At 45.2% G+C, this 24889-nt stretch overlaps 1 protein-coding gene across 2 annotated transcripts in view; it reads left to right on the top strand.

Annotated features, from left to right (window-relative positions):
* Positions 1-24889, top strand: part of DIP2B (DIP2 acetate--CoA ligase B (putative)) — a 206896-nt gene that overhangs the window by 169729 nt on the left and 12278 nt on the right. For both annotated transcript variants that reach the window (XM_083169485.1, XM_083169483.1), the window contains exons 20-34: positions 621-701; positions 2526-2653; positions 4806-4920; positions 5097-5298; positions 5970-6079; positions 6361-6441; positions 8092-8215; positions 9558-9679; positions 10356-10467; positions 12389-12498; positions 14649-14779; positions 16252-16420; positions 17481-17651; positions 21098-21159; positions 23798-23855. In XM_083169485.1, the coding sequence (XP_083025611.1) occupies positions 621-701; positions 2526-2653; positions 4806-4920; positions 5097-5298; positions 5970-6079; positions 6361-6441; positions 8092-8215; positions 9558-9679; positions 10356-10467; positions 12389-12498; positions 14649-14779; positions 16252-16420; positions 17481-17651; positions 21098-21159; positions 23798-23855 (1776 nt within the window). The remainder of the gene's footprint in view (positions 1-620; positions 702-2525; positions 2654-4805; positions 4921-5096; positions 5299-5969; positions 6080-6360; positions 6442-8091; positions 8216-9557; positions 9680-10355; positions 10468-12388; positions 12499-14648; positions 14780-16251; positions 16421-17480; positions 17652-21097; positions 21160-23797; positions 23856-24889) is intronic.

The raw sequence follows: 24889 nt of genomic DNA, 5'->3' as shown, positions 1-24889 counted from the left end.
AGTAAAGCTGGTTTGAGAGCTAAAGCTGGCAAAAGGTCTGAGTTGTCTGCTGTCGTATCACAAATTAGATGAAAACCAAAGCTTGTGTGTAGTCTGTTGAGAGACTGGCAAAGTGGCACTCTAGCATGCCTGTAGATTGATCACAGGTGCTATTATGATCTTCAAGTGTCTGGCTGAGAAGCAACATTCTCAATTTCAAGCCTTCATTCTCTACAGAAAGAGGCCATCTGTTACTGCTCAGTGAGTCATTGCTCTGTGAATGTTACCTGCAATGCTCCACAAATGTCACACAAAAATGAATGCTGAATTATGTTCCCACTCAAACCACATATTCAGACATGAATTGTCTTACATACAAAATGGCTGCTCAGTAGGTGAAATCACATTTTATTCTCTTTTTGGGTGCAATACTTAACTAAACTTCAATTAATTGACTTGCCTGTATTTGTAATTATTTATACTAAAAGAACAGTCGCTGTGAGCGGCGCTGGCATTTCAGCTGAAATTTTGAGGATCTCTCACAGCAACATTGGCACTCAAAGGGTTAACAGAAGTTATTGTTGTCTTCTTTAGAAATCAGGACTATTGTTTATAGGAACTCATTGCGTTCTCTGTTCCAGGTCTTACCAGTTAGTGCCACTGGAGCCCCGGTAGGGGACACGCCTTTCACCAGGACTGGCCTGCTAGGATTTGTAGGACCTGTAAGTATTGAAACCATAATCCTTGCACCCCTCCGTGTTTGGTTCAAACAAACTCTATATTAAAGTGCCCGTAGCCAAGCCAACAATGGGGGAATGCCACTCTTCTTACAATAGCCAAGAACTCTAAAGACTTTGATGGCACTAGGCACATTATGAATTAAAGAGAATAGTAATATAATTTGATTAAAAAAAATATTTTTATCTATAATACACACTTTAAAGTCCTGCAGTGAGGAACGTAAAGTAGGTAAAAAGTAGAGATGAGCGGGTTCGGATTTACTCTGTTCTTATCGCCATATTATCGCACAGCTTGGGTAAAATAACATTTGTAATAATAGTTAGTAAGTTTTATATATTCTGTAAGTATTGAAGTCAACTGAATTAAAAGCTTTAGTAATAATAATCTTAAATTCTATATGTAGTAGTAGAATATAGTAGTAAATGCCAATATCATGTTGTGGATTTTTCTTTCCAGTCAGTGTTGGCTGTATGTAACTATTATTCTCTGTTTTTGATCTGCTTGTTAGCTGTACATGGAGCTGACCTTTAAGGCCCTTGCCTATAATAACACACATTTTATGGGGCAGATGGGCTAAGCTTCAAAAGTGATAAAATAAAGAGTGATAAACCACCAGCCAATCAGCTCCTACCTGCCATGTCACAGACTGTGTTTGAAAAAATGTCAGGCAGAAGCTGATTGGCTGGTGGTTTATCACTCTCCTTTGTATCACGTTTCATGGCTTAGTGCAGTGGTTCCCAAACTTTTTTGAATCACGGCGCCCTAGTGTATCAGAATATTTTTCATGGCACCCCTAGGCCAAAAGTTACTTATTGTGAAATATTAAATTAACTAAATTGTGTTTAGATGTCATGCTTAGATTCTGTTATGTGCTGAGGGACAGAATTGGCAGCCACCATCTTTGGATTTTCCTACTAAATTGACCATAAATAATTTGAATTGGTCCTGGACCACCAATCCAAGGCACCCCTGCAAGTGTCTCGAGGCACCCCAGGGTGACACGGCACACAGTTGGGAACCACTGGCTTAGTGCATCTGGCCCTATGTGAGAATGTATTTTATAGACTAGCTGGCTCCTAGAAAACCGCTTTACAGTTTCCATTTAAGACCAAATATCTGCCCAAAAAATAAAGAAACGAGTATTCCAAATAGTGCAACAAATTTAGTTGCATGGTTTCCATATACATTTTAACTTTATTGTTTATTCATTTTTTTTACCTTTCATTTTGTTCAGTTGTATACCAACTGCCATCAGTTATACCACAAATAATTAGTGTCATGCATGTCTGTTTGCAAATGTCAGGCTACTAACTAATACAGAAATTGGGAGCGATGGGAGAAGTGTCGAGTGATATAGTTAAGCACAGATCGCTGAGCACACCGCGCTGCACCAATGCTGTGTGCTGTGCAATCGGTCACTGGCGATGACTCGTTTTATACTGTATGCGGTATATATCTAATCAGACTATAGCAAAGTGTGGGCCGCGCATTGCCTCCACCGAGCGAACAACGCTTCATTTCTGAGCAAACTAGCTAGATCGCTTAGAAATGGGGCTGTAATCGCCTCGGGTGTATGACCCATAACACTTTTTGTTTTTCATTTTCCATTACCAATTAAATATATAGTGGCTGATTCTATTAGGCGCAGAAACCACCAGGGCCAGCCCATAGAGGTGTGAACTGAGTGATGGGCTCATCAAATACACAGCTCACATTGAATTCAGTCTGCTCCATAGACGATATAACAGGATAGCCTTTACAATTAAAGTTTCATGTATGATGACTTTTTATCATTATTATTGCAGGGAAGTCTTGTGTTTGTGGTGGGAAAAATGGATGGGACATTGGTGGTGAGTGGAAGGCGGCACAATGCGGATGACATTGTAGCAACTGCATTAGCTGTGGAATCACTTAAAACGTTGTACAGAGGAAGGTAAAACATTTTATTTTATTCTGGAATATTAAATAGGATTCGTGTTGCTATAGTAGCATTGTTCTGTATATTGGGCTTGGTTCAGATTTGTACAATATCGCACAGCAGGGAAGCAGCTGTGTAATACCGCTACATGCTAATACAGCCGGAGGTGTCTGGTGTAAATAGACTCCTCTTAGTTGCTTCCGTGACCTGCTGTTGAGTCTCCAGACTGCCTGACCATCAGTCATCTGAGTTACCTTCAGATTTCCTTCTCCGCAGCCAAGGTCAGTCAATCTGTGTCGCCAGACGCGGACACTGACTTTAGCGCTCCCACAAAACAGAGAGGACACGCCTCAGTTTTGAGGAACAGACCCTTCCCACTCCCCAAATTCCTTCAGTCTGTCAATCAGGCTTTGGCTTAGGAGGCACTGTGTATGAGGACACAGGACCGGTTCTGCACATGTATAATGTCCCCACCATCATTGCGTACAAGTCTCAACCAGGCACATGGGGCAGATGTATTAAGCCTTAACAAGAGATAAATGCAAGGGTGATAAGGAGAGATAAACATCCAGCCAATCACCTGCTAACTGCCATGTTACAGGCTGTGTTTGAAAAAAGTCAGTAAGGATCTGATTGGCTGGACGTTTATCTCTCTTTATCACCCTTGCATTTCTCTCTCGTTAAGGCTTAATACATCTGCCCCACTGTCACCATCGATACAGTAAATATGAATGTAATGACTAATTGTGAGCTGCTAAACGCAGTCCTGTCTGCAGCACTTTTACTGATACTTTACCTGTGACTTACATAACCCACATGATGGAACTACACCATAAGTAAACTATGATGTTTGAATAAGCCCATTATTACTTTTGTGTGCAAGTTAGCTTTATCCAGTTACATGGTGCAATCTGTTACTGCAGTCTACATTTTTCAAGGGTTAGGTCCCATGTCTTTAAATATATGGCAGGAGGTCAGATTAAATCCTGAATAGCATAAAATGCACTAGGAGATATGTAAACTGTTCCAACAAACCTTATGTATCAAGACTGCACCTTATGAGGGGAATGTAACAGGATGAGAGAATCGGAAAGCAAGAGATTTGGTAAGATATCTCCAAAGTTTTTTTTAAGCGGCAATCATTTACACTGCATTTACATTTACAGTTTGATTATGAAGTGTAAAAAAACAAAACCTGGAGAATTCTTACCTAATCTCTCACTTGCTGATTCTCTCATCCTATTAAATTTCACCCTTGGGGGGGGGGGTGTTCAATCTTGGGTCACAGCTGTCGAGCTGGCCCGACAGCCATGACCCTGTCCTGTTCTCAGTCTGCTCGACCGAGAATTTGCAGGTGGGATTCAATGTCCCGCCTGCATCGGGACGAGCAGGGGGTGTGGCCGCGAGCTGCAGCCAGAAGCTCGTCACTTCCCGGCCGCTCTCGCCAGAATGGGCCCGACTGCTTGCGAAGTCGGGCTTGTTCTGCCGAGATCCCCTGTTCAATACTGTCGGGGAAGACAGCATTGAATAGGGCCCCGCAGCCATCTCCCCCGTCGGGAGATGGCTGCGGGAGATTGTATACCCCCCTTAGTTTCTAGAAAATCTGTGTTCTAACCACCAGTCTCCTGAGCTAAGATAGTCATGTGAGGACTATGTGCATTTCAGACTCACTGACTTACTGAGAGGGATACATGTTTGTAGACCATTAAAATAAACTTAAATCGCAATGGATCTAAAATACAAGTTGATCACAAAAGAGAATGCAAGTTAAACAAATGCAGTAAGGTTTATTGGAGGGGGTGTTTATAGACATGTGGCGCGAAGATGGCAAGACCATTTATGGCACCACACACAATAATCACCTACCATCAATGGGTTATGCGACGATCACCATTGATGGCAAATACACTATTGGCCATCCCTACTTTGTCCCTCTGACCACTCAGTACAATCTGTTTGGAAACGTCTTCCGACATGCACCAGACATCATTTGCTTAATGTAAAGTGGCTTATAAAGGTATGCAAACTTGTAAACCCTGACAGATGGGAAGAGATCTGACACTGCCCAGGTGACTGCTGTGCTACCAGCCAAGTACAAACAGTTCTGCAGTTAGTGATCTGACGTGGAGAGCTTGTTTGTGTATAACTGCTGGTATATTTATTTCAGGATTGCTGTGTTTTCTGTCAATGTCTTCTACGATGAAAGAATTGTGGTGGTTGCTGAACAGCGGCCCGATGCATCCGAGGAGGATTCATTCCAGTGGATGAGCCGGGTGCTGCAGGTAGACTGTTTCTCAGAGTTTTATCACTTCGTTTTAGCAGAGAAATGTCATGGCTGCAAAACCAATGAATTCTGGAAGTGGAATTATTTACAGTTTTATTTGTGATGCCAAATATTTTTTATTTGTTTGCCAAAATGTTGTAAGTTTACCAATGTTTCATTCTCCTTTTTGTCCAGGCCATCGATAGCATCCACCAAGTAGGAGTTTACTGTCTTGCCCTCATTCCAGCCAACACATTGCCAAAAACGCCACTTGGAGGAATTCACTTATCTCAAACAAAACAGCACTTTTTGGAAGGCAATTTGCACCCGTGTAACATACTCATGTGTCCTCACACATGTGTAACAAACTTGCCAAAGCCAAGGCAAAAACAGCCAGGTAACTATAAGGTCCAAGACATTTTACCCACATAACTGGATATTAAAAAAAAAAAAGTATAATGCTCCTAAAATGTCAACTTTATTTATGATTTGATTAGGTTAAGGATATTTTTTTAAAACCTACGAAACAATTGAAATTTAAAAAAAAATATTTTTTAGATAAAATATACCACTTTTTTGAATTAACAATCATTAACTTTTAGTTTCATTAGGATACATATATAGCCCCCTGCCACTTGCAACCATGCTGGGCACTTCTGAGGCAACAACACCAAGAAAATGGTTAATGGGGCATTTATATGAGGCAACAATTGACATGTTGTATTTCTGCTGTGCTAATGCGAATATGCTGGTTTCTAGCTAAATAACTGTATATTTACTGATGCTTGTATCAAGGTCCATCATTCGTGTAGAAACGTCTTGCTCTGTAAATGTGAAATCTGTCATTGGGTCTCCTTTATAACAAATCTTGAATGTCATAATTAAAAGCTGCTTATGGCAGGTTCCACACCTCCCTGTGCCGCCATGTTCCACAAATGAGTTGCCAATAATATCTGCATTCCAAATGGAAAGGCTTTTGTCTAACACAGCTATAAAACAAAGTGAAAAAAAAGAGTTTGACTGATCAGATCTTAATCTGCATCTTTCATTGTGTGCTTTGCACTATAGGCGTTGGTCCTGCCTCAGTTATGGTCGGTAATCTGGTCGCAGGGAAGAGAATTGCTCAGGCATCTGGGAGAGATCTCGGACAGATTGAAGAAAATGATTTGGTGAAAAAGGTAAAAAGTTGCATAATATGAGGTTGTGCATTGGGACACTTGGAACAGTTCATAATAGCCTACATTTCTGAAAACTGTGCAGATTATTTGTGCTTGTCCAAATGTTCTCTGTCAGTGCTGTGCGCTTAGTAAATACCACGGCTGACTGTTAAGTGCAAGTGCTCTGATATACACAGTATGCATTTTTTTATATCCTTTTGTATTAATGGTGATGGTGAATTACTTCTCCAGAATTCATTTCCATGCTCTGAAAATAACATCTAATATATTTCTATTACCAGTACCATTACTTGTCTGAAATGCTGCAGTGGAGAGCTCAGTCCTCGCCAGACCACATTCTCTTTATACTGCTTAATGCCAAGGTACTGATAGTGTATATCTTCTGCTATATGTTTATTTTAGCATTTTACATATATTTTTTCTTATTCTACAATGTGAGGCAAAAAAACTCCCAGATTGTAAAGGACAACATGCTATTCAAAATGTTAGTATATAATGTAAGACTGCAGTTTATTTTCAATTGGTTGTGAATAAGATCTTAACCAGATAGTGGCCTACATACGTAATACACATTTGTAGTCCATTTTTGAAGTTATGCATCATTTGGCGGGTCATTTCACCCATTACTGCTGTAATTTCCTGAATATGCTCATTTTTGTTTGTCTGTCTACAGCAAGCATGTCCAAACTATTTCCCTCCAGCTGTTGTGAAACTACAAGGCCCATCATGCCTTGCCACAGTTTTGCTATTTGGGAATGCTAAAACTATGGCAAGGCATGCTGGGATGTGTAGTTTCACAACAGCTGGAGGGCCTCAGTTTGGACATGCGTGGTCTACAGTAACAAGCAGACTTTTCATTAGTGGGCGGAAAACAATCCTCATCCGCTTCATAAAAGGCCTCTGCCCAGCCAATCAGAAAGCTGAGGTCTACAAACATCCACCAAGAACCGATAATGATCTGAAGGCTGCTATATGCAAGATTTTACAGTATCATATTCAAAAACAATTCTAAAGATTCCATACACTTTTAGATTGTGTACAAATATTCGGCTATGGGTCACTGGGACAAGCCACCAAAGGGTGACATGCATTAGATTGACCACAGAAGCTCGACATGGCTTAGTTCAGCACCTCAAATAGGTTGACATGCTTACGGTCCACATGGATAGAAGTTTGACACAAGTATTAGGTTGACAGTCAAAAGGGCAACATGGTTTTTTTTTTTCTCTTTTGTGGTCCCAAATGTTGACATAGTAGACCTGGACACCGTATCGTGCATGACTCATTGCGCTTGCCATGCTTTGGACATGGAGCCTTGGTACGCTTGGTGCACTATTCTATTCTCCATCTACGCCGCAGTGGATAGTAGTGCATGAAATACCGCCTGTCGACACATGTCGGCTTACCCCCAAAAGAGAAACCCCCATGTCAACCTTTTCACTGTCGACCTAGACACTGTCGACCTAATGCTTGTGTCGACATTCCAGCCATGTCGACCTTAAGCATGTTGACCTATTTCAGGTGTCAATCTAAGTCATGTTGACTCAGTGCATGTCAACCTTTTGTGTACCCTAATATCCTGAATAGCATTTACCATGCCTTTTCTGTTCACCATAAAAAACTGTAGCACCTTAAAATCAGCGACATGTTCTATGGTTAAAAGATTTACTTTTTTTGGGGGGGGGGGGGGGGGATGTTTGATCTAACAAATACATTTTTCAATATATTTACTTTTGATTATATATTTGTGGTAATATTTTTACCTTCTGCTTATACTTTGCCTTGTGAAAACATGACATGCCCATGCAGCGAACACTCATTATGTTTAGTAATAACATGAGGAGTTTTTTTGGTCACAAAATAAATGTGTGTTAGAGACTGAATGTCAGTAATGGAGTGTTAAGTGTACTCTTAGTCATTCTTCTTGGATTCTGTTTTGGAGCACTCCATTTATAAACCGAAACGGCAGTGGAATATTTTGGTAAACCCTTTATTTCAATGTTTGGTTTTAGGGCACAGCTGTTTGTACGGCTTCCTGTTTACAGCTGCACAAGAAGGCAGAGCGGATAGCAGCCACATTGGTGGAGAAAGGTCACCTCAATGCTGGGGATAACGTGGTGCTTCTATATCCTCCCGGTCAGTGACTTGTCGCCCTTTTCTGTATGATCTGACTATAACTGTTCCCGGCATAACTGATGGTGAAACCCTTGTTTGTATTGTATTTGTGTGTTTGTAAAGATGTCACGTCTATTAAAGAGAACCAATAGCATGCGGTGCCTTAATAAATATAAGATGGTATTACTGTAGCTAAATCTTATCACCTTTGGCTGAATCCAACAAACGGATTTTTCCCATAGGGAACTTTTCGGATGGGGGCATGGTGTTTGAGGGACTACACCTCAAAAGTGACAATTGGGAGCGATCTAAACTTCCAACTGTCAGTTTTTTCTGCCACTTCAGAAATAACAACTTGTCACGCATGTTAGTCTATGAGGGTTTTTTTGGGGAAGGCATAACTCAGGGTAGAGGAACAATTGATACTTGGGGTTTGTTTTATTAGGTAGATATTGTCCCAGTGTAGTGCCTTTTGGGGTTTAGGCTTTTCAGATAGGTACAGATAGGAATCCATCACTAAGTTGCAAAATCTTTTCTTTACTTCAATATCGTTGTTTGGGCCAGGCAGATATATTTAATCTTGTTGGTTGTAAGATCACAGCAGATGTGTAGGTCTGACATTATAGACATGAAAACGTGCATATTCAGTAAGTGCGTTGCAGACTTTACACCCACTGTACAAGCTTAGTAATGCTAGATGGCTAATAAACGGACTACTTGGCAAACGTCTTTTGCAGGAAAACTTTATTTGGATTTAAATTTAACCTTTTTGCTACATACTAACTACATTCTTAGAAATTTAGAAATAAGGCATTCAAAAGTAAGGACTAAAAGCTGGTACACATTATACAATGTGCAAATGGTTTCCCTTGTACTTCCGGACAGACGATGTAGTGCATACACACTGTGCAGTCTTAAAAACAACTTAACAATATATTATCAGTGGCCAAATCCACGGATATACTATCATTGGTGATATCATCAGATTGAGCTGCATGCATGACCAACCTGAAGGCGCGATGAGCAACACACGAGAGCACAATAGTGGGTTCTTAAGGCCAGATAAAGGGTTCTCTTTGCGCAAATTGAAAACTTTTCTGAATTAATGCTAGATACAATGTAATGGGGCATCTGCCCAGTACCTAATAGCACCCTTGCTACAAGGAATCATTGAGCTCATACTCTGAATGATTGTGAAAGGTACAAGATTTTCTCTTAATTTTTAATTGGCGTTGTTTTCCATCACATGTTTTAACGGAACCTTGGGATGCATAATCCAGTTTGTAACATTGTCCTTTTTTTTGTATGATTTTATAAGCACCTGATTTGTTATTAATTCATTGCATCCATCTTTTCTATGCAGGTATTGAGTTGATTGCTGCATTTTACGGGTGTTTGTATGCTGGCTGTATTCCCGTAACTGTCCGACCTCCTCACGCTCAGAGCCTCTCCGCCACTTTACCTACAGTACGAATGATTGTAGATGTAAGTTATTTGGGATTGCCTTTCAGCCCTTGATCTCTGTCATGATTTAACACTTTGTCATTTTAATTATGGTTAACTTCAGCTCGAGTTATAGCTTTGTTGGGAATAAACCTAAAATTATGTTTTGCAAAAAAACAGTTTATTAAATGCCATATTTTTCTAATGTCCTGTTTTAGCTAAATATGTTGTCTATGCAAAACTTAGGTGCACCTCATACAAGAAACCTGTCACGTTTATTATGTACCTGTAGTCGTGCGATTGAGCAAGATCCCCACTATGGATGTAGAGGTTTTTCTCCTTACTCTACTTAAAGATTTTAATGCACATGGCTGCCATCTTGTACGGCCCTAATCTCATGAGAGTTCGGGTTTAGGGGACTAGTGGCATCAGAAATCCGAGTTCAGGCGTCGTGTGGGATAACGGGCAAACTCGGATTTTGCTTAGAGGGGTAATCATTTACAAGGCATGGCTTTGCCATGTAAATGATTGCCCCTTTAAAAAAAAAAAGTCTGAATTGTCCGGTATACTGCATGACTGCCGGATTTGGACTGCATTGCATTCCTTCCATTGACTAATATGCTTTTGTGTGCATGAGTTGCTGTTCTGTTGCCCACTGAGTGCTGTTGGTCTTGTTCCATAGCCTTGGGTTATTATTTACATTTATCTCTCCTTATAGGTCAGTAAAGCCTCCTGTATTCTCACAACACAAATCTTACTGAAATTGCTAAAGTCCAAAGAAGCAGTAGCAGCTGTGGATGTGAAAACATGGCCAACCATCATAGAGACAGGCAAGTAATACATTTAGCTTAGGATTTTCACTTTGTAATTCAGAAGTTATCCTATATAAAAATACTTTATATGTTGCAATATAGTAGATTATTTGATGCTGGTGACTCTGGGGCAGATGTATTAAGCCTGGTGAAGAGATAATGTAGAAGGTGATAACGCACCAGCCAATCAACTGTTAAAAAATTACAGTTAGGGGCCAACTGGCTGGTGTGTTATCACCTTCTACTTTATCTCCACAGTATCTCTTCACCAGGCTCAATACATCTGTCCCTTAGTTACTGACAGTTTGTGTTTGTTTTAGTCGGCAGTTAAAAAGTATGTATAGCACAGGGTTGCCGACCCTCCCGGAATTTCCGGGAGTCTCCCGAAAATCGGGGCTCCCTCCCGGCCCCCCGGAAGGGTGGGCAACCCTCCCGGATTCAGGGGGGACCCCCGCTGTACCCCGGATCGCGGCATTAAAATGCCGCAATCCTCGGGTCTCAGAGGAGGGGGCGGAGCTAAAATGACACAATCGCGTCATTTTAGCCCCGCCCCCTCCACGGAGATCACTACATTAGCTGGTTTAACAGCATGGGGGCGGGGCTTGGTGATGTCACGCTTAAGCCCCGCCCCCTGAGCGGCTACTGAATCTCTCCTCTCTGGGCTTCTCCCGGAGAGGAGAAGAAGAAAGTCGGCAACCCTGGTATAGCAGCATACAAAAGAATTACATCAAGATATAATTTACTAATACAGGACAGGAAAATAAAATAAGCCTATATATGATGTAACAATATATAAATATAGCAAAACTTTGAGTATAATATGATAGAAATATGTGTATACATTTTATATGTATTGGGCAAAATGGAATCGCCTCAGAAAATGAGAAACAACAAATCAAATAGCAGTCTGAAGAGCACCCACGAAGTAGGGTATGATAGGCTATAATGCATAAACTGCTCCTCACACCTTGTAATGCATGTTTGTTCAGGAGTGTGTAAACCACAGACATTGGACTACTGGGCAGTGGATAAAGGGGGTGGCGCACTCCCTTCACCAATCAGCTTTACTTCAGGCTGCTCCATGTTGCGGTTATACACAGGACTCCGTTGGGTTCTGTAATACAGAAGCAGCAATTATATGTTATTAACCGTCTTAAAATGGTGTAGTAGAGGGGAAGATGTGAGTTGAACTGCTGTAATAAACTGCATATATTTTAATTAGTTGACCATATAACACCCACCTGGTTCTTAGATAAAGCTATTAGACGAGTGGGATCCCTGGCATATAGCGGCTCTGGCCAGTGAAGTACTGGGTGTAATAAACTAGGTGAAACAAGATCTGAAATGATTACTTGGATGCCAGTGTTCTTGCATCAGAATCAACATTATTAACCAGCTATACACCCATATACCAGGAATGTAACTCCGGTTTGCCACTGCGCCAAGTACCCACACATATAAACAAACAACATACATACCACTTCCAGTACACTTCTATAAGTACAAATATCCTACATTCCTGCAGTAGTACAGTACAAATCATGTTAAAAACATCTCCTAAATTGTTCCTCAAGCGATTTGCTTGTCATTTTTTTATCATTTTTAAGATGTCCAGCTGTCTTAGCAGGCAGCGCTTTATAACGATCTGCCTAGTGGCAGCAATTTAAACAAATCACAGCAAGAATTATCACAGAATAAAAAACCTGAGCATGAAATACAACCTCTGGTATGTCTTTGGAAATGTTGGGCCCTCACCAGAGTTCTTGTGAAACTTTAGACCTCAAAAACTTAAAGGAGTCCGCCATAGATACAAAATTATCAGCAATCAAGCGAGAACATAACCATTAAGTGTCTCTTGCATTAAATGATAAGGATATTAGAAAAACCACCTTGGAATTGCTTGCCTTGTATAAACCTTACATTTCTTCTCTGATTTCAGATGATTTGCCCAGGAAGCGGGCACTTCCGATGTATAAACCACCTACGCCTGAAATGCTGGCCTACCTCGATTTCAGTGTTAGCACAACAGGCATGCTCACGGGGGTAAAGGTAAGTGTCAAGGAGATCATGGTCTCACAGTACATACTTTTAATGTCACATTTTTGTCACATCCCACACAGCAGTCCCTGTGTGTGTGTGGGTTGTGACCGGAAAGGGCTTAGTCACACATCGTGTGATGCAATAGACTATGATCTTTTACAACTGCAGATAGTCATGGAGTTTTATATGATTATATAAAAGAGTAAAATTGATTCTCTAATCACCAAGGGAATGATTACAATGGGGAATATTCCAAGAGCTTCTCTGTAAAACCCTGTTCATATGCATAATAAAAATAAAGTGAAAATAAAACAGGGTTGCCGACCCTCCCGGAATTCCCGGGAGTCTCCCGAAAATCGGGTCCCCCTCCCGGCCCCCCGGAAGGGTGGGCAACCCTCCCGGAATCTGGGGGACCCCCCTGAGCCCCCCCAAATCGCGGCATGTAAATGCCGCAATCCGCGGGTCTCAGAGGAGGGGGCGGGGCTAAAATGGCACAATCGTGCCATTTTAGCCCCGCCCCCTCCATAGAGATCAGTAATTTCTCCTATTTCCCGTAATGGGGGCGGGGCTTAATGACTCAGTCAAGTCCCGCCCCCCGACCAGGTAAGGAAAGTCTCCTCTCCGGGCTTCTCCCGGATAGGAGCATTTATAAATCGGCAAGCCTGAAATAAAATCTTGTACTTTGTTTATATTTATATATATATATATATATATATATATATATATATATATATATATATATATATATATATATATATATATATATATATATATAATTTTTTTTTTTTTATAAATCAAGTATATTTTGTTGTTTTCTATAGTGAGGAACCAAATATACAAAACAGACGTTCAATAACATAAAGTGCATTTCCTGTAATAAGTCATTGCACGGTTGGAATCAATAAATTATACATCACAAAACTAATAATATGGAATGTAAATTATAGGATGCAAGAGTAAACCACTTCAAATCAGGAGGTTGAAGTTACAACAACTTACACTTAATGCTTGAAGCATACAAAGTAGTCCTGCGTAGCAATAGTAATACACGTCAAATCAATATGTGGTGCTAGGCATGAGCGCGACAGATGCAAGCCACTGGTGACCGAACTAAATATATAAATATATTGAGAGCTCTTAAGCCCCATACACAAGGCAACCCGGCCTCCTTGCTGAGTGACGGGCTTAAGCACAATCACTCCGCACACATCGTGGTACGCTCGCCATGCACCTCACGATGCTGTGTGAGGGGGCCTAGGGGTTCACGCTCCCTTGGCGTTGCATGGGGTGGGCGCTGTCAGGTCCGGCCGGCGCTCCGGGGACGAACATAACGGAAGCTGGAAGCAGGCTACGCTATTTGCTGGGCCAGAAGCAGATTTTGAAAAGACTAACCGGACGCTGATTGGCTGAATTCTCTCAGCCAATCAGTGTCCAACAAGTCTTTTCAAAATCAGCAGCGCTTCCCGCTGCCAGGCAAATAACGTAGCTTGCTACAAGTGAAAGCTGCCCATCCCCGGAGCCCGCTGCACATAGGTATGTGGGCGCGGTGGGTCGCTCAGCCTCCGGCGCCAGGGGCAAGGCAGTCATTTGGTCCTGCCCCATTCAGGGGGGAGCCACCAAATGACTGCCTTGCTCCGTGCGCCGGAAACCCTAGTTTCGGCCCTGGCAATAGTGACACACGGAGTGTTCAATGCTCTATTTCTAAGCAATCTGGTCATATTGCTTAGAAATTGGGTGAAATCTGCCCGTGTGTATGCACCTTTACACAATCCCCAGATCCTATAAGATGTTGCTGAGCATTTTCTCTTGGCATACGTACAGTGTTTGTAAGAACCAGCCAGGATGCAAAGGGAGAGGTGGGTATAATTAAATGGGTACAGGGTGTGTGGTGTGTGGGCCCCCCTGCATCAGGGGCCCCTGTGCGCTGCACACCGTGCACCCATTATAGATATGCCAGGGAACCTGATAACTGTCAGGGGCGGTACGGGTGGCCTCAAATGACCTAGAGATCTGCACATTACCCTTTATTTCAGTAATACTTTCCATACAACTATTACAGGAAGAAGGGAGTGGCTGCATGTAGGGGATGTTCCTGTTAATGAAGAAATAATTACAAACTGTTTTTCCTTTTTTAAGCCGTTCCATCTCTTTTATTACAGATGAGCCATGGATCTGTAAATGCAATTTGCCGGGCAATAAAATTACAGTGTGAGCTGTACTCTACACGTCAGATTGCCATTTGCCTGGATCCTTATTGTGGGCTTGGCTTTGTACTCTGGTGCCTTTGCAGGTTGGTTATAAAAATCGGGGCGGGGAGTTTTACTACAATTTATGTCAATTTCTTTTCAGTATTATGTTTTTTAATGTCTATATCTTAATTATGAGACCTACGAGAACATTTCAAAGTTGTATACAGATATCTCTGGCTAATCCTCCTAGTGCACCTTAAAGTCCATACACACTGGGCGATTATGCCCAGTGTGTGTGGTGCACGATGATGGGGAAAACCGCTCAGTACATAAACACTGAGCTTTTCCCCCCTGCCCTGCCATTTTCCCAAGGGGTGGATGTCTTTCCATTGCAGGTAATACCAGCAGATGAGCAGCGGCAGGCAACGATTTGCAGGAGCTCTCACCACTCATCGCTGCCCTGTACACACAGGGTGGCATTCATGCTGAAAGCCGTTCAGATGAGAAAACCAAGCTGCTTTCAGTGTGTACAGGGCTTTAGTGTGCCAGTGTACTAATAACTGCAGTCCTCACATTATTTATTTATTAACAGTTTCTTATATAGCGCACACATATTCCACAGCGCTTTACAGAGTATAGTTGAACATTCACATCAGTCCCTGCCCCAGTGGAGCTTACAATCTATATTCCCTACCACATTTACACACACACACACAGACATTATAGGGTTAATTTTTTGGGAGCCAATTAACCTGCCAATATTTTTGGATTGTGGGAGGAAATCAGAGTAAACGTACGCAAGTACAGGGAGAATATACAAACTCATGACCTCAGCACTGTGAGGCAGTAATGCTAACCATTACCATTACACCATCCGTACTCACATCCACCCTCTCTTTCAGGGGCAGATTTATTAAGCCTGGAGGAGAGATAAACTGGAGATAAAGCGGAGAAAAGGTAAAAGGAGATAAAGCACCAGCCAATCAGCTCCCAACTGTCTTTTTCAAACACAGCTGATTGGCTGGTGCTTTATCTCCTTTTACCTTTTCTCCGCTTTATCTCCAGTTTATCTCTTCTCCAAGCTTAATAAATCTGCCCCAATGTCCCATAACCTTATTTGGCCATTTTGTGTCATTTAGTGCTCAATGACACTATTACATGGGTTGGACATTTTCAGCTATGAATGCGTCTCTCTGCTGAATAGCAACATGGATGCGCAGAACTCTCCAAGACCTTCAGATAGGCACTGTTTCAAACTTGCTTTTACTGTGTAGAAAGAGCCACGTGCCCCTCTGTGTATGCAGACACCCCTAAAAATGCCCCCCTTGTCACCAGATACAAAGTGGGTTTTGCACTTCCTAATGTCCTTTGTGTTCATATAGTCCTAGTCAGCATGGTCACTACATATACTTGGAAGACAGGGAATGACGTAGAACTAAGCAGGAACTAACAAGTTACCTGAAGTCTTTTTTATTTTTTTTGTTCAAAGGGTCTGACTAGAGGGGCCAAGTGCTTATATGTTGTCACATTCTGTGTCTGTCTATTTTATAATTACTTTTTATTATATTTGCAGTGTGTATTCTGGTCACCAGTCTATATTAATTCCTCCTATGGAGTTGGAATCCAACTTATTCCTGTGGCTTTCTGCAGTGAGTCAGTACAAGATCAGAGACACATTCTGTTCCTATTCTGTGATGGAAATGTGCTCGAAAGGACTCGGTAACCAGATTGAGGTGCTGAAGGTAAGACTTGGAATATTCTGTACTGTACACACAGGGCCTGATTCTGGTGCACTTGCAAAAGCAAATTCTCTCTCTAATGGACAAAACCATGGACACTGCGGGGGGAGCAAATGTAACACGTGCAGAGAGCGTTATACCCCTTTTACACCCAAATCCCGGAACCGACCCGGCATTTGAAACACTGATCCAAGCCAGGTCGGATCCAGGATTTGCACCGTTTACACTGTGGTGCCTACCTGCAATGTAAACTGGCTCCGCGCTTGGAGATGACATCATGGGGGCAAGCCCACCAAGGTAAGTTGCTGGGCTGCCCCCGTGCACCCCCCCAGCCCTGGTCCAATGGGGTTAATGGCTGCCGCACACAGGCATCCATTCACCTCCTCCCTGCCTGCACTGCTGTCTGCAGAGTACAGCAGACAACAGCGGCGGCTGTGTGCGCCCCCCGCCCAACCTCCATGTTGACCGCAGGACACTGCGGTCCGGAGGTTGGGGTTTCTCCATTGGTGTAAACGGGAGCCGGGTCGGATGACCCGGCATACCCATTTACACTGCCCTCTACCCAGGTATTACCCATGTTCTACCCTGGTCAGGATCTGGGTAGAAGTGATGTGTAAAGGGACACGGGTTAACCCCTTTTACACTACCGCTGACCCGGGTCTACAAGGGAAAACCCGGGTTTTTGCGGCGGTGTGAAAGGGGTGTAGATTTGGGTTAGGTTTGTACTTTAAACTGATATCTATATTGCAGTGTTAAAATAAAGCAGCCAGTATTTACCCTGCACAGAAACAAAATAACTCACCCAAATCAAACTCTCTAAAGCCAACTTCTGATGTACAGTATGTCTATAGAATCTCCTCCATCTCAGCTGCTGCTATGGGCACATAAACAATGATTCACTCATTACCTTTAATTGTTCTGTTTGTTAAATTGAATTTAATGTCAAAGGAAACCTGTGCAAATAGTAACTGCCAATTCTAAAGATCGGAGGGGCTTGGTGTAGGCAGGGTGCTAATTCAAATAAAAATGCATTTTTAATCTCATACAATTTTGTTTCCCATAGACGAGAGGCATAAATCTGTCTTACGTGCGGACCTGTGTGGTTGTAGCGGAAGAACGCCCAAGAGTCACGCTCACGTATTCCTTTTCCAAACTTTTCAAAGATATTGGTCTTTCTCCCCGCGCTGTCAGTACTACCTTTGGATCAAGAGTCAATACTGCTATATGTTTACAGGTAATGGAGGTTAATCTCACCCCGGGTTACTGTGTAAGTGGAGATCGCCCCATCACTCTGTATACTGATGCTGAAGTCATATTAAGTTCAGTATTTTTATATTGATATGTTATGCTAAAACAAATCCTAAATTAATAGATAACCATCATGCCCGCTAATATAGGAATACATCTGGAATACCCACTAAGACATTTTTTTAAATAATAAAGCCTATTGCCCATCGCATACTGTACTATACATCTAAAGCGCTTCTATAGCTACTCCCTGATGAGTGAGAATGTAGAGGAGAGACGGCTGGTTAAACAGAGGGGAGTCTCCACTCCATATGTGACCACGATGAGCTAATTATCAGCTGAGGAAAATCACAAATATGCCTTAATGTAATAGTGTGTGGGCTAACCCTTAGACTTACAGGTGTGTCCTCATACATTTACTCTCAGCATGCCAAACCGTTCTAGATGCCAGGACCCTCCAATGCAACTCTGCTAGCGTTGGGCGCATTTCTTCTTTGGGATTCATGGGTTAACCTTGGGGGTTGTAAGCGGATCCAGAGGACCGTGCATTAACCAGCAAAGCTTTAAGGTATCACAGGATGCTCAGCTCCTCTCCCTATAACCCCATCTCTAAGTTCCAGTGAGGATTGCCATGGGGCAATCCTAAGCTTTCTTTATTATTTTCCTTTTTTTTTTTCACTGAGCTGAAAGCGATGTCAGTCTCTGTGACTCTCAGCGCTGCAGCTTCGACACCCACGCAGGCACAGAAAATTCCCCAGGGCCTCATGCAAGAGGGGTACTTGCGGCAGAGGTGGCGTCTAGCACTGCACAGGCTTTGGATCGTTGGACAGCTTGGCCGACATACGGGGACAGGAAAGCGCTACCTTCGGGGAGTGGCATTAAATTGCTGTCTTGCCGTAGTTCCAGGAGACGGCCCGCAGCGCTGGCGTGGATGCTGCCTGCCGAGGCAGGGACTCCACTAGGCCACCAGGGCACTGAGCAGATCCGGGTTTTCTTACCTGATTTATGCAGGGCACTTAGTACCGGTGGGGGAAGGGAGGTGCCGAACTGTAGCTCCTCCCCCAGCTTTTGGTGCCAGTCTACCGCGGGCTTCAAGCTGCCATACTCACTCCATCCTTCCCGCAGATCTTCTACATGCAGCTAACAGGTCTCCGGGAACACTGGGCAGGTCTCCCCTCTAAAATAGTCTGTTTTATATCCTACCATAGAAGCTTAGTATAGTTGGTAAGAGTGCTCATTGCAGTGTTTTGTACTGTTTATTGTACTTCTATTTTCTGCATTGTATGTGAATGTTGTGCTAGTTCTGCTGTCTGCTCTCTTGATTTATCAGTATATTGAAATATTTCTATCCACTGTTTGCTTGTTACACTCTGTGACCAGTAGTGTTAATAAGGGGTTTCTCCTTTGTCGCATACTTATATATCCACACTAGGTCTCCCTTGAGGCATATATACCTAAAGTGAGCGTGGACATCCTCTTTCTTGCTACTATGGCAAACAGAAAGGGATGCACTCGGTTAGACTCCACTAACCTGCTTTCATGTAAATCCTGTGCTGCAGGTCTGTCTGAACAGGTGTTCATTGTTACACTCCCCCAGGTCAGACTAACATAGCTTCCACATCTCAGGAGCCTTCCTGGGCTGCTTTCTCTCAGCTCATGGGTGCATTGGTGGATCAGGTATCGCCTGCTATACCTATGCCGATATCACCTAATATTATGCAGGCACCTCCACCCTGGGTTTATACCTTATCTACCACGACACAGACCCTTGCACAAACATCCATGGCTATGCAAAAAATGCTGCCTACTGCTAACACCCCTCTACCTCTTAGTCTGCCCTAATGTCTAATTCAGCCCAAAGTTTCCAGTCCCTGGCTGCAGGAATAGACATTGTTTACATGCGCACAGCATCTATTTATGGGTGACAGGGGGGACTCCCAACTTGCCCCCTCCGCCTCAGGATACTGCCGGCCCCGGGTGGGACAAGGGACCGTCCCAAATAAATGGGTCGGTCCCATTAAAAGCGGGGCAGTTGGGAGGTTTGGTCATACTATATACAAGTGTCTTATAAACTAAATCGGCACAGTGTCCTTGTGCGCCCTTGTAGCATCTCATTGCAACGGAGATGTATTTTATGCAATAAAAGAAGCACAAAATACATCCAATACTAGTAAAGTCTCACAGGACTTGGCATGCTGGGAGGGGCAGTTTGGCACCACCACTAGAGCAATGGTGTATGAGGGCATAAATGTAACATTAGTAAAGTCTTTATACGGAATCATCTTTCTTGTACAGACCTTATGTAGTCTCAGATAGCAATGCAACCTAACTATTAAGCCCTAAAATTGTACTTTGTCCTATATGCAAACTTCCCAACTATCCCATAGTGCCAATCCAGAGAGAGGCGTGGTTCCATAGAAAAGTGGGTGTTTGTGTATGGAGTTGGGTGGAGTTTCAGACTAGCTTTCTTTATCCCGATTGCAAGTCTGATTGTTAAGAAGTAGTGATATTTTGAACATCTGCCCCACTATGCTGTATCATTTACCCACACATTGTCCAGCACTGGGTTACAAATCCTGTATAGGATAATACCATACATGTAGATAGTAAAAGACATGTAAGGACAGAGCATTAGATACAATCTAGATCTGTACAAAGGTACATGGAGGGTAGGACAGTCAGGTGCACCATGATGCACTGACAAAGTCATTGAGCATTGCTATGTGTTCTCTTTATTGGATACTTAAGTCCGCGGTTCCCAAACTGTTCACCGTGACACCCTGGGATACCGCAGAGCCCTTAAAGGGGTGCCCTGGGTTGGTGGTACATGACCATTAAAAATTATTTATGGTCAATGTAATAAGTAAAAGCAGTGCTTGTGGCTTCCTATCATAAAATATGTTGACAAAGAAAAGTGGATCCCTCACCACATACCTGAGCCTAAGGATGACAGATTAACACAATTTATTTACTGTAATACTTTCACTAAGAAGCTTTTGACCCAGGGGTGCCATGAAAACATTTCTGATACTCTAAGGCGCCATGATTTGAAAAAGTGACTTAAGTGTTTCTTTAAATGTACAGAAATTCATAAATCACATTTTTGTACACAGAAATAATTATTTAGGTTTCTTAAATGATTCCGCAATATAAAGTTATTTTTTAAACATTTTCTTTGACTTAAAAGAGCTTGGGTTATAAATCTGTTTTAGATTTCACCTTTCTGCACTTTCTCTTCTGTTAGTAAATATCATTCTGCACATATTACATTATGTTATCATTCCTCTGTGATAGCCACTCACAGGAAATAATCATTTGGGTTTTTTTTTATTTTCCTTTTGAAGTTACGTTCAGATTGTTTAATTCAAATTCCAGAATGTTGCAGGCGGAATATATTGTATCATGTAAATTGTTTTCTTATTTCACATCCAGGGAACCTCAGGGCCAGATCCTACAACAGTGTATGTGGATCTCAAATCCCTTCGGCATGACAGGTATTCAATGTAATAACATGATTGTGCTTACTAGATATAGGGGAAAAGTATTGCATCAGGCCTCAGTGTTGCTTCATTAAAATGGTGTGTGCAGTGCCTGGGACGCATGGTGGCGTGTGCAGTGCCTGGGACGCATGGTGGCGTGTGCAGTGCCTGGGACGCATGGTGGCGTGTGCAGTGCCTGGGACGCACGGTGGCGTGTGCAGTGCCTGGATCGCACGGTGGCGTGTGCAGTGCCTGGGACGCACGGTGGCGTGTGCAGTGCCTGGGACGCACGGCATACCTCCCAACTTTTCATGTGAAGAAGTAGGGACACTCGCGCGGCGAAGAGGGGGCGTGGCGTATGCAAATGAGGGCGCGGCTTATGCTAATTAGCCGCGACCTCATTTTCATACGAGAATAGACGCTGTGCGCATGCGCACAGCGTCTATTCTACTACATTGGGGGGTCTCCCAACTGCCACCCCCCCGCAGCGGGACAATGCCTGCCGCGGGTGGGACGTCGGGACAGGACCCGAAAATCGGGACTGTCCCGACGGAATCGTGACAGTTGGGAGGTATGCACGGTGGCGTGTGCAGTGCCTGGGACGCACGGTGGCGTGTGCAGTGCCTGGGTCCGCACGGTGGCGTGTGCAGTGCCTGGGTCCGCACGGTGGCGTGTGCAGTGCCTGGGACGCACGGTGGCGTGTGCAGTGCCTGGGACGCACGGTGGCGTGTGCAGTGCCTGGGACGCACGGTGGCGTGTGCAGTGCCTGGGACGCACGGTGGCGTGTGCAGTGCCTGGGACGCACGGTGGCGTGTGCAGTGCCTGGGACGCACGGTGGCGTGTGCAGTGCCTGGGACGCACGGTGGCGTGTGCAGTGCCTGGGACGCACGGTGGCGTGTGCAGTGCATGGGACCGCACTGTGGCGTGCGCAGTGCCAGGGACCGCACGGTGGCGTGCGCAGTGCCAGGGACCGCACTGTGGCGTGCGCAGTGCCAGGGACCGCACGGTGGCGTGCGCAGTGCCAGGGACCGCACGGTGGCGTGCGCAGTGCCAGGGACCGCACTGTGGCGTGCGCAGTGCCAGGGACCGCACGGTGGCGTGCGCAGTGCCTGGGACGCGTGGTGGCGTGCGCGGTGGCGTGCGCAGTGCCTGGGACCGCATGGTGGCGTGCGCAGTGCCTGGGACCGCATGGTGGCGTGCGCAGTGCCTGGGACCGCATGGTGGCGTGCGCAGTGCCTGGAACCGCATGGGGGCGTGCGCAGTGCCTGGGACGCATGGGGGCGTGCGCAGTGCCTGGGACGCATGGGGGCGTGCGCAGTGCCTGGGACGCATGGGGGCGTGCGCAGTGCCTGGGACGCATGGGGGCGTGCGCAGTGCCTGGGACGCATGGGGGCGTGCGCAGTGCCTGGGACGCATGGTGGCGTGCGCAGTGCCTGGGACGCATGGTGGCGTGCGCAGTGCCTGGAACCGCATGGGGGCGTGCGCAGTGCCTGGGACGCATGGGGGCGTGCGCAGTGCCTGGGACGCATGGTGGCGTGCGCAGTGCCTGGGACGCATGGTGGCGTGCGCAGTGCCTGGAACCGCATGGGGGCGTGCGCAGTGCCTGGGACGCATGGGGGCGTGCGCAGTGCCTGGGACGCATGGGGGCGTGCGCAGTGCCTGGGACGCATGGGGGCGTGCGCAGTGCCTGGGACGCATGGGGGCGTGCGCAGTGCCTGGGACGCATGGTGGCGTGCGCAGTGCCTGGGACGCATGGTGGCGTGTGCAGTGCCTGGGACACATAATGGTGTGCGTAGTGCCTGGGACCGCATGGTGGCGTGTGCAGTGCCTGGGACGCATGGTGGCGTGTGCAGTGCCTGGGACACATAATGGTGTGCGCAGTGCCTGGGACGCATGGGGGCGTGCGCAGTGCCTGGGACGCATGGGGGCGTGCGCAGTGCCTGGGACGCATGGTGGCGTGCGCAGTGCCTGGGACGCATGGTGGCGTGTGCAGTGCCTGGGACACATAATGGTGTGCGTAGTGCCTGGGACCGCATGGTGGCGTGTGCAGTGCCTGGGACGCATGGTGGCGTGTGCAGTGCCTGGGACACATAATGGTGTGCGTAGTGCCTGGGACCGCATGGTGGCGTGTGCAGTGCCTGGGACCGCATGGTGGCGTGTGCAGTGCCTGGGACCGCATGGTGGCGTGTGCAGTGCCTGGAATGCATGGTGGCGTGTGCAGTGCCTGGGACACATAATGGTGTGCGTAGTGCCTGGGACCGCGTGGTGGCGTGTGCAGTGCCTGGGACCGCATGGTGGCGTGTGCAGTGCCTGGAATGCATGGTGGCGTGTGCAGTGCCTGGGACACATAATGGTGTGCGTAGTGCCTGGGACCGCGTGGTGGCGTGCGCAGTGCCTGGGACCGCATGGTGGCGTGTGCAGTGCCTGGGACCGCATGGTGGCGTGTGCAGTGCCTGGGACAATTTCTTGCTATCTGCTGGCAGGATAAAACCTTTGTCCCATGGTTTTTCAGGGCTCCGATTATACTGTATGTTATAGTGATGTATAAACTAGTACTGCATGCTGTTTCTAAGGGATGCTATGCTATATTTCTGCGTTTCTAGAATCAGCAGGCGTGAATATATGACCAGATTGTTTTTCTTTTTGCTCTAAGGGTACGCTTGGTGGAAAGGGGGTCTCCTCAGAGCCTGCTTCTACTGGAGTCTGGAAAGGTAAAACCTTCTATGATGCATAATGTAACATTTTAGATACATTTTACAGTAATCTGTTTGGTTAATGCAGAGAGCTGGGTGTCCCAGTTGTTGTAGATGGTATACCATTTCTATAAAGACATACAGCAGGTGTGCATGCAAATCAGATGGGTTACAGCATTGGTTCATAGTTCTCTATGCACTAAACTGTGGGGGAGGGACAGAAAGTGAGCCAGTCACAGGAGTGTTCCCCGTAACCAGCCATGGGTCATTTAGGCAGAGCAATACAGCAGTATAGCGATGCCAATAGTTGCTGACTAAATAGATTGTTGTAGATTCGGAATGTAGCCAGCATCCCTACAGTCAGTATACCTTCATCGTCCCAGCAGTGCTCAGATTACTGCCTGCAGAATCCCCACGGTCACAGTATTGAAGGTAAGTAGTACGGTCAGGGTTATATGCAAATACATTGGCTTCATTTGAGAGGCTGCTATATCGATGCACCATCGGCCAGTGTGTATGAGCAATATATCTGTGAGCGGCGGCGTTCACAGATATAATGCATCGGCTCGGCAACACAGCCAATGCCCGAGATACATCGGCGCATTGTGCTGTGCGTATGGGTGATCCACTGACCACCTGCAAAGCTGCGCCGGGAGCTGCCGGTGATTGACAGCGCAGTGGGTGTGTGCCCGCCTACTTGTGCTGTCTGCTACGACGGATCGGGCAGTGTGAAGGGAGAACACACTGCCCAATCCATCTGTAGATATATCGGTTAGTGTGTACTTGGCTTTAGTGTGCCTTGAGGACTGAGGGGTAGATTTATGAACGGTCGATCAGGGGAATCTGCGCTATCCCCATGCGCTTCCCCTGATCTAAGACACCCGCCGAGCAGGTGTCTATCGTGCGGTGGTGTGAGGCAGGAGGCATAGCGCAGCTACGATATTTCGTAGTGCTCGCCTGCCTCCTGCCTAATTTATGAACGGTCAGCATAGCTGACCGTTCCGCCGCCTGCAGCTATCGACTTCTACAGCTGCAGGCGGCGATGCCCTATG

The sequence above is a fragment of the Crinia signifera genome, chromosome 2 (genome assembly GCF_055691185.1).
Source record: "Crinia signifera chromosome 2, ASM5569118v1, whole genome shotgun sequence".
NCBI lineage: Eukaryota > Metazoa > Chordata > Amphibia > Anura > Myobatrachidae > Crinia > Crinia signifera.
Note: the sequence above shows the minus strand (reverse complement) of the source record. Positions and strands in the feature narration are given on the sequence as shown.